Source organism: Mobula birostris, chromosome 4 (genome assembly GCF_030028105.1).
Source record: "Mobula birostris isolate sMobBir1 chromosome 4, sMobBir1.hap1, whole genome shotgun sequence".
NCBI classification, from domain to species: Eukaryota; Metazoa; Chordata; class Chondrichthyes; order Myliobatiformes; family Myliobatidae; genus Mobula; species Mobula birostris.
This window is the reverse complement of record NC_092373.1, coordinates 128,839,916-128,850,783: the sequence shown is the minus strand read 5'-3', so window position 1 is coordinate 128,850,783 and position 10,868 is coordinate 128,839,916. Positions and strand designations below refer to the sequence as shown.

The window sequence follows — 10,868 nt, the reverse complement described above, 5'->3', positions numbered from 1 at the left end:
GGGGCTCCTGTACCACCTTCCTGGTGGCAGCAGTGAGAAGAGGGCATGACCTGCGTGATGGGGGTCTCTGATGACGGATGCTGCTTTCCTGTGACAACGCTCCGCGTACGTGCTCAGTGGTGAGGTGGGCCTCATCCATGGTGGACTGGGCCGTATTCACTACTTTTTCTGTTCAAGAACATTGGGTCAATATACTCTCCACCACATACCCGTAGAAATTTGTCAGAGTTTTAGATGCCATGCCGAATCTTCGCAAATTACTGAGAAAGAAGGAACGGCTACTGTACTTTCTTCATAATTGCCTTACGTGCTAGGCCCAGGACAGATCCTCTGAAATGATAACACTGAGTAATTTAAAGTTGCTGACCCTCTCCATCTCTGATCCCCTGATGAGGACTGGCTCATGGACATCCAGTTTCTTCCTCTGAAGTCAATAATCAGTTCTTTGGTCTTGCTGACATTGAGTGAGAGGTTGTTGTTGTGGCACCATTCACCCAGATTTTCATTCTCCCTCCTGTGTGCTGATTCATCACCACCTTTGATTCGGCCCATGACAGTGTTGTCATCAGCAAACTTGAATGTGGCATTGGAGCTGTGCGTAGCCACACGGTCATAAGTATAAAGCGAGTAGAGCAGGGAGCCTTGTGGTGCACCTGTGCTGATGGAGATCGTGGAGGAGAATTCGTGTGTAAAAGTCATGGAGAAGTGAAATTGGGAAGAAAGTTTTTTTGTAACCTTCCATATCTACGATAACACTAAATGACAGTCAAAGGAGGGGAGAAAATTCACTCGTTTTCAATGAAACCTGTATTCGGGTGAATTGTCTTGATCAGTATATTTCTGGCCCAATGTGAATAGCAACATTGGTTTTGGGATTTGATCAGGCCAATGGAGCAATTATTAGATCAGGTATATTTAGTCAACAGTAATTATAATATCATGAGTTTTGGACTAACTGGGAAAAGATGCCTTCACAAAAGTGTAAGGAGGTTATCAGTTACTTGTCCAGGCAAATTCAATTGGATGAAAGAGATCTCTGGATAAATTAGAAATGAAGCCTGTCAGATTAAAATACTCTACCAAGCATTGTGGCATGCTATGTTGGCACCAAAACCATGGTAAAACTGTGGGCTGCTCTCAGCACATTCTCAAAATAAATATAATAAATCTAACCATTATGTTGTCCTATTTAACTGTAGGAATGATTAAGAACTATTTTGGAAAATTTCCTTAAAACAGGATTCATTTCTTCAATGGTTACTTTTATTATAAAGGAACGAATGGTTATTCCTCACACACACACACACACACCCCCCCATACATGCTGATATGTGGAATACACCTCTATTACACTGTGTGTAACAGAGGACATATTTGCAGAAGATGATTTTCATAGTAGAAGTAAACACTCTAAAATATATTTCACTGCAAATAGGCATCTTTAATAATTGTGGCATCAATTACTACATCTTAGCAATCTGCAAAATTTATAGAATGTGTTGTTTAGTAACAATTATCCACCAAAGATCAGACAGACATTAATCCATTCCAAAAGATGACAAAGCTTCCTCAAGGGAATTGATTACAAGAGACCGTTCATTTACAAAAATATTAATACTCTAACAACAGAAAGAACTTATCTAGTTTAAGCAATTACAAGCCAAGGTGCTCTGTGTGCTCAACATTACTCTCCACCCTCACTAAAATGCACTCTCTGGGGACAAATATTTTGCATGTTTTAAAGAAATTAAAGTACTAAAACTTTTAGGGCTTTGAAGATAAGAAGTTTTTACTAATGTGGGTAAAATAGGTCCATGCCGTGCTCGAGAAGGTGTGATTTTTCCGTATGGACACAAGATGGTCTGAAAATCTATATGTATACAATATACTTAAAAACTGTATTTATTGTGACTTACATGCTGGAAAATATCACTTTATCTCTTGATAGAGCAGGAAATTATTCCAGACCTGCACTAAAAGTGTGTGTGGGGGGGGGGGATGGTGGTGGTGGTGCTCAGGAGTGGTCTTACTGTTTGACTTTTTGTATGCAGTCTAACCCTATTCTAATGAGTGAAGCCAAGGACTTGTGTATGTTCCAGGAGCAGGCATTGATAGAGTGGACAGGGAGTGTCTTTTTCACAGGGTAGAAATGCCTAAAACCAGAGGGCATACATTGAAGCTGAGAGGAAGGTGGGTTCAAACGGGTAGTGAAGGGCAAGTTTTTTACTCAAGAGTATGGTGAATGCCTGGAATGCGTTGCCTGGGATGGTGGTAGAGACAAATACATTAGAGGCTTTTAAGAGACATTTCAATAGGCACATGGGTATAAGGAAGATGGAGGGATATGGATAGGTGTAGGTAGGAGGGATTGGAGTTTGGAGGTTTTTGATTTAGTTTTTAGCTGGTTTGACACAACGTTGTGGGCCACAGGGCCTGTTCCTGTGCTGTACAGTTCTATGTTCTATGTTTAACAATTAACCGAGGGTGTTGCTACTGTGGTTTAAAATCAATTTGGAAACCTCTCTCCACTTTGTGTTTCATGAGTACTGGTGTTGCTATACAAGTGCACAGCACAGAAAAACCAAGGCACTGTGCCCCGTGAAATGTGCCTTCACAACCTGCACATCAAAAGGGAACATTTACTAACTGGAAAATATTTTTCTTTTGTTCGTAGAAAAGTTAATGAAGGTCAGTGTTACAAAGGGGTGTATCATAATGAGGGTGCATTGTATAATCAATAATATAAATCTTGCACATTTTAAACTGCAATTACTTTCCAACAGTGATTGGTGGATTGATCACATTGTATTCAGCTTGAACAAGCACAAAGCTATTTTCACGTATCTTTCTGACGTGCACCAACTCACCGCTGTCTCCCACTCCCGTGATGCTACCGTTAGGATCTCGGAAGGACACTTCCGTACGTTTCCGACAGTGCTGGGAGAGGAAATGGCGTGTCCCCACGGCAAGCACCATGCCAAGAGCAGCAGAGCAGCCAAGCAGGATTCCCAGTTGAGGAATGCCCAGCTCTGCACCTTCAGCAGGATCATCTCCAATACCTGGGCCATTATCTTTCTGTTCATGCTGTGTCACCCTGACCGACATGTTTCTGACTATTTTACCCACATTAACTTTGGAACCTGAATTTTTTGAAGACTGCAGGAAATTTGCTGATGCACGGTGTGACATCAGCTGCTTGATAGTCCCCGTTGGCCTTACATCCTCCACCTCTGGGTATGGTCCTGTGCCCAGAATTGTTGCTGCTCCTGCTTGTTTTTCGTGATCGCTCATATCTGAAGACACCCATTGCATTTCTCTGTCTGTAGAGAAGTTAGCAGACAAGAAGGTAGAATAACCTTGTCCAGAAGTTGCATCAGAAGGTCTTAAATTAACGACTGTAGAAGTGGTCCATATGGTGACCTTCAAAATAAAACAAAACAAAGCAGTTGAAAATCACAGCAGCCAACCAAATTGCTGCCTTGGTATTATCTCCTGATTAGTAAAAGATAAACTCATGATAATGTCATCACAACTGAAATTCTTCAGATTTGATGTTGTAGAATCCCACGTTAATTATCTTGATCTTCCTTCCTTCCTCATTTGGAAATGAATTCCAAAAACTGGAGGTGGGAGGGAATAGAGCCAACTATATATTCAACATTTTACATTAACTCCTAAAATTATCATTAAATTAAGTGCTTAAAGAAGCTATCATTAATAATTCCTCACAAACATAACATTTTGTGGTGAAAATAGAGAAACAGCATAAGTTCTATTTGACATTAGCCTCAACAAAATTGAAAACATTGGAATATCGTTCTGCACAGATTCCTTATTTGCCAATAAAACGCTGGATTTATGTCTAAATGTTCCTGCATTGGTTTGGTTTTTGGTGATTTATGGCTGCACAATCCTATCCAAGTCAGAATTTATCATTCGTTCATCCCCACAACTACCACAGATCACAAAAGGTGTGGCAGGCAAGATTAACAGTGAAAAAGACAGAATATTTATTCAGTCCAACAATTCACTTGCTGAGCCAATTCAAGAGACAATTGAATTGAATTGACTTTATTTTGTTACATCCTTCACATATATGAGGAGTAAAAATCGTTATGTTATGTCTCCATCTAAATGTGCCATGTGCAATCATAGTAATTTATAATAAATAGAACAGTCAATGTAATATAGAGTACACTCAAATCAGCGTGAGTTCGTCAGTCTGATGGCCTGGTGGAAGAAGCTGTCCCGGAGCCTGTTGGTCCTGGCTTTTATGTTGCGGTACCACTTTGGGATGGTAGCAGCTGAAACAGTTTGTGGTTGGGGTGACTTGGGTCCCCAATGATCCTACGGGCCCTTTTTACACACCTATCCTTGTAAATATCCTGGATCATGGGAAGTTCACATCTACAGATGCGCTGAGCTGTCCACACCACTCTCTGCAGAATACTGAGATTAAGGGTGGTACAGTTCCCATAGCAGGCAGTGATGCAGCCAGTCAGGATGCTCTCAATTGTGTCCCTGTAGAAAGTTCTTAGGATTTGGGGGCCATACCAAACATCTTCAACCGTCTGAAGTGAAAGAGATGCTGTTGTGCCTTTTTCACCACACAGCTGGTGTGTACAGACCATGTGAGGTCCTCAGTGATGTGGATGCTGAGATAATTATGGGAGATTTTAATATGAAAGTGGATTGGGAATGTCAGGAAGGTAATGGATCTCAGGAGAGGGAATTTGTAGAATGCCTACAGGATGGCTTTTTGGAGCAGCTTTTCCAGAAGCCCACCAGGGGGCCAGCTGTTTTGGATTGGGTGCTGTGTAATGAACCTGAGGCGATTAGGGAGCTGGAGGTAAAGGAACCCCTTGGAAGTAATGATCATAATATGATTGAGTTCAGTTTCAAATTTGAAAAGAAGCTGGTATCAGGTGTATCGATATTTCAGTGGAACAGGGGAAATTACAGTGGTATGAGAGAGGAACTGGCCCAAGTCGATTGGAAAAGTAAGCTAAATGGAGGGACGGCAGAGCAGAATTGGATGAAATTCCTACATGAAATTAGGAAAATGCAGGAAAAATATATTCCAAGAAAAAAGAAAATCATGAATGGAAAAACGGCACAAATGTGGCTAACGAGAAAGGTTAAGGCAAAAATAAAAGCAAAAGAAATGGCGTACAAGGAAGCAAAAATTAGTGGGGAAAATGAGGACTGGAAGACTTTTAAAAACTTACAGAAGGAAACTAAGAAAGTCATTAGGAAAGAAAAGATGAATTATGAAAGAAAGTTGGCGATTAACATAAAAAAGGATACTAAGAGTTTTTTTAAATACATGAAGAGTAAAAGAGTGACAAGGGTAGATACGGGACCGATTGAAAATGATGCTGGAGAAATTATAATGGATAACAAAGAGATGGCGGAGGAACTGAATGAGTATTTTGCATCAGTCTTCACAGTGGAAGACATGAGCAATATACCTGATAGCCAGAAGTATCAGGGAATAGAATTAGGTACAGTCAAGATTACTAGAGAGAAAGTGCTTGGGAAGCTAAGTGGACTAAGAATAGATAAGTCTCCCGGTCCGGATGAGGTGCACCCAAGGGTTCTGAAGGAGTTGGCTTTGGAGATTGTGGAAGCATTGGAAATGATCTTCCAGGAATCAATAGACTTTGGCATGGTTCCGGAGGACTGGAAGGTTGCAAATGTAGTTCCGCTATTTAAGAAAGGAAGGAGGCAGCAAAAAGAAAATTACAGACCGTTTAGTCTGCCATCAGTAGTTGGAAAAATATTGGAGTCAATCCTCAAGGACGAGGTTATGAAATACCTCGAGGTGCATGACAAGATAGGCCAAAGCCAGCATGGTTCCATGAAGGGAAGATCCTGCCTCACCAACCTATTGGAATTTTTTGAGGTAATCTCGAATAAGATTGACAAGGGAGAGGCTGTGGATGTTGTGTATTTGGATTTTCAAAAGGCCTTCGATAAGGTGCCGCATATGAGGCTGCTTAATAAGATGAGAGCCCATGGATTTATAGGAAAGATATTGAAATGGGTGGAGCATTGGCTGATAGGCAGAAAGCAAAAGGTGGGAGTAAAGGGATCCTATTCTGATTGGTTGCCGGTTACCAGTGGTGTTCCGCAGGGGTCGGTGTTGAGGCCGCTTCTTTTTACAATGTATATCGATGATTTGGATTATGGATTAAATGGTTTGGTGGCTAAGTTTGCGGATGACACCAAGATAGGTGGAGGAGCAGGAAATATTGAAGAAACGGAAAGGTTGCAAAGAGACTTAGTCAGTTTAGGAGAGTGGGCAAAGAAATGGCAGATGAAATACAACGCTGACAAATGTATGGTTGTACATTTTGGAAGAAGAAATAATCGGGCAGATTATTATTTAGATGGGGAGAAAACTCAAAAATCGGAAGTGCATAGGGACTTGGGGGTCCTCGTGCAGGATACCCTAAAGTTGGATCAGCGGTAAGGAAAACGAATGCTATGTTGGCATTCATTTCAAGAGGAATAGTGTATAAGAGTAAGGAGGTGTTGATGAGGCTCTATGGGGCATTAGTGAGACCTCATTTGGAATACTGTGTGCAGTTTTGGGCCCCCTATCTTAGAAAGGATGTACTGATCTTGGAGAGAGTTCAGAGAAGATTTACGAGGATGATTCCTGGAATGCAGGGGCTAACATATGAGGAGCGTTTGTTGGCTCTTGGACTGTATTCATTAGAGTATAGAAGAATGAGAGGGGATCTCATAGAAACATTTCAAATGTTGAAAGGGTTGGACAAATTAGATGTGGAAAGGTTGTTTCTCTTGGTGGGTGAGTCCAGGACAGGAGGCCGTGGTCTTAGAATTAGAGGGTACCCAGTTAAAACAGAGATGAGGAGAAATTTTTTTAGCCAGAGGGTCATGGATTTGTGGAATTCGTTGCCACATACAGCTGTGGAGGCCCGATCATTGAGGGTGTTTAAGGAGGAGATTGACAGGTATCTAATTAGTCAGGGTATCAAGGGATATGGGGAAAAAGCCGGAAATTGGAACTAGATGGGTGAATAGTTTAGCTCATGGGGGAGCTGCGGAGCAGACTCGATGGGCCGAATGCCTACTTCTGCTCCTTTGTCTTGTGATCTTGTGAACTTGAAGTTGTTTACCCTCTCAAACCCAAACCCAAATCTATTGGTATCAATAGGAGTTAGCCTGTCTCTATTCCTCCTGTAATCCACAACTAACTCCTCTGTTTTTGCGACATTGAGGGAGACGTTGTTTTCTTGATACCACTGTGTCAGAGAGATGACTTTTTCTCTGTAGGCTAGCTCGTTATTCGTTGAGATAAGGCCAATCAATGTAGTGTCATCAGCAAATTTAATTAGCAGATTGGAGCTGTGGGTGGTGATAGGGTCATGGGTTTACAGGGAGTAAAGGAGGGGACTCAGTACGCAGCCCTGAGGGGCTCCTATATTGAGAGTCAGAGGGTTGGAGGTGAGGGAGCCCTCTCTTACCACCTGTTGGCGATCTGACAGGAAGTCCAGGACCCAGTTGCACAAGGCAGGGTCAAGGCCGAGGTCTCTGAGCTTCTTGTCATGCCTGGATGGAACTATGGTGTTGAATACTGAACTGTAGTCCAAGAACAGCATTCTCACATAAGCATCCTTCTCCAGATGTGTAAGAACAGTATGTAGAGCAGCGGCTATTGCATCATCTGTCGATTGTCAATTGCAAATGTACTGTATATATTTAATTATTTTTAAAAAGTTCAATTGTTGAAAATTCCTTCACCAAATCACTTAACATCAGTGACAAAGGTAACAACAGTAATTGAGTAATAAACTAGAAACAAGAACACATGATAGAATGGAGACAATGGTACAAGGAGTAATAAATTTTACATTATTCATGCCCTGAACGTCCACAGCAAGCAGGATGGGGTGGGTGTAGAATCAGTGCAACAGAGGAAACTTTCCTTTTTACTGGCACCTCCCTGGGGCACAGCCTCTGTGTGATGCTGAGATACATCCTTGGACGTACTGGGTCATCGGGTGTTTCGGACACTCTTTTCCAGCCGACCCATCCAGGTTTGATCAGGCCCTGGCTTGTGTCCCAGCAGCATTGGTCCTCGGGTCACACTTCTGGATCCATAGACATCTGGAGCCCCTGTGACGATCCTGATGGCTCTTTTCTCTGCAATCCCCATTAATGTCAAGGAGAGAGCAGGTTCTGCACAGCAAGCAGCCAGTAAAACCCCTACACTCCACCTCTATAGCTTGCATCGGCTTCGTGCCCTTCATCCTTGTCTTTGGCACTACTCTACCAGGTCCAGGAATTCAGCCTTCAAACATCCCCTCAACTGCTTTCAGCTGGAAGCCAGGTGCCTGAAGCAACCCGACATAAGGGAGCATAATGGGTAAGTTATTGAACTGATGTCTTACTACTGCGAGTTGTATTCCCACTGTGGGCATGCCATTAAGGTCCGTGGCCTACTAAAGAACAAGAAGGGCTCTGAGTGGACCTGGGGGCCAGTTGGCTTTGGCTTGGGCATCGACACTCTTCGGGAGGCATGGGGGGGGGGAGTGGAGAGAGCAGCTGGCTGCTGTTCTACAGGGTAGTTCTCAATACCCGTGTGTCTCACGCATGCCCAGAGCTGGTAATGCCTGGCCCTGGAACCTGTACTGAAGGTCCTTTCTTGCTTGGAGCTGGACAAGCTCCATAGGGGTGAAGTTGAAGGAAATACAGCAGGAATGGAATGGGACAGTGCACACAGACAGATGGGTTGTGTAAAAGGCTTTTGTGCAGTGTTGAGAATCAGAATCAGATTTACTATCACCGACATACGTCATGAAATCTGTTATTTTGTGGAAGCAGTATAGTGCAATATGTAAGTAATACCATGTTCCAATAAGAATATGTAAAAAGGTAAATAAATAATACAAAATGGATGAAAATACTGAGGTCGTGTCCCTGGGTTCACGGACCATTCAGAAATCAGATGGTGGAATTCCACGTAAGGAATGCCAGCTGAACTTAAGACGCTGTGGATATGTGAGCACCATCAGCCTCTGTATTATTGCACACAGATCCCAGCCACCTGGCGGCTGCACACTGTTGTGGATGTACGTGGCTTACTGACCCCTACTGCCCTTCTGACCACTGGGGTTGGCAGCCTGCTGCTTGCCACTTTCTCCCATTCATTCCACCCTTTACTGCTGTCTGCAGCTCCTTCTCATCACTTACATTGAACCCGCTTTCTTGCATCTCATTCACATCACCCTGCACTTCCCCCTTACCGCCTCTAAAGACTCCCTCGCCACCCACCATTGCCCACCCCTCACTACGTTCGATATCCTTCACCATCTCAGACACCTGGACCTTTAAAGTATTACAAGGGTAAAGTTAGCTCATTTGCTACATCACAAAGTTTATCTCCATGCACAAGGCATCGAGTCCTAGAGTTATACATCACGGAAATAGGTTGACTGGTCCATGTCGACCAAGAGGCCCCATCCGAGCAGGAACATCACCTCCACCTCAGCATTTGACCTACAACCTTCTAAACTTTTCCAATCCACGTACTTGTCCAACTTTCTTTTATGTTTTTATTGTTCTTTCCTCAACCACTTCCTCTGGCAGCTAATTCCACCTATATACTATCCTTCATGTAAAAGTTTTGACCCTGAAGTTACTATTAAATCTTTCTCCTCTCACCTTAACCCTGTGCCCTTGATTCCCCATCCCTAGGAAAAAGATAGATTGCATTTACCCTCTGTCTGCAATTATGTAATACTATCACCTCACAGTCTCCTATGCTCTAAGGCAGGGGTGGCGAACTGTTTTGGGAGTGTGTGCCCAAATTGGCGACAATCTTTTAAAAAAAATTCTCTCACATGCCATGGTAATTTTCAGCAGAGATTATCATTGATTAATTAATTATTAACAATAATTATGGACTTCAAGGAAAAAAGTGAATCCTGTTGTTTATTTATGTACGCAAACTTGAGGAAATCTGCAGATGCTGGAAATTCAAGCAACACACACATGCTGGTGGAAAGCAGCAGGCCAGGCAGCATCTATAGGAAGAGGTACTGTTGAAGTTTCGGGCCGAGACTCTTCATCAGGACTAACTGAAAGAAGAGATAGTAAGAGATTTGAAAGCGTGGGGGGGGGGGGAGATCCGAAATGATAGGAGAGGACAGGAGGGGGAGGGATGGAGCCAAGAGCTGGAAAGTTGATTGGCAAGAAGATACAAGGCTGGAGAAGGGAGAGGATCATGGGACGGGATGCCTAGGGAGAAAGAAAAGGGGAGGGGAGCATCAGAGGAAGATATAGTGAGAGAGACAAGGGAGAAAAAAGAGAGAGAAAGAAAGGGGGAATAAATAAATAAAAGATGGGGTAAGAAGGGGAGGAGGGGCATTAATGGAAGTTAGAGAAGTCAATGTTCATGCCATCAGGTTGGAGGCTACCCAGATGGAATATAAGGTGTTGTTCCTTCAACCTGAGTGTGGCTTCATCTTGACAGTAGAGAGGCCACGGATAGACATATCAGAATGGGAATGGGACGCGGAATTAAAATGTGTGGCCACTGAGAGATCCTGCTTTCTCTGGTGGACAGAGCATAGGTGTTCAGTGAAACAGTCTCCCAGTCTGTGTCGGGTCTCGCCGGGAGTCGGCTGTCTGGGGCCCTGAATGGTGGTGAGGGAGGAAGTGTAAGGGCAGGTGTAGCACTTGTTCTGCTTACAAAGATAAGTGCCAGGAGGGAGATCAGTGGGAAGGGATGGGGGGAGTGAATGGACAAGGGATTTGCGTAGGGAACGATCCTTCTTAGCCCATCCCTTATTTATGTTATGTATTTATTTATTTATTTTCCCCTTTCTTTCTTT

At 43.2% G+C, this 10,868-nt stretch overlaps 1 protein-coding gene across 1 annotated transcript in view; it reads right to left on the bottom strand.

Annotated features, from left to right (window-relative positions):
* Window positions 1–2,769: 2,769 nt before the first annotated feature.
* The window catches only part of LOC140197074 (reelin domain-containing protein 1-like), a 42,182-nt gene continuing 34,083 nt past the window's right edge, over window positions 2,770–10,868 (bottom strand). Inside the window, exons 6-7 of the mRNA XM_072256994.1 lie at window positions 9,226–9,360; window positions 2,770–3,420 (exon numbers count right to left, since the gene is read on the bottom strand). Of these exons, the coding sequence (XP_072113095.1) occupies window positions 2,770–3,420; window positions 9,226–9,360 (786 nt within the window). The remainder of the gene's footprint in view (window positions 3,421–9,225; window positions 9,361–10,868) is intronic.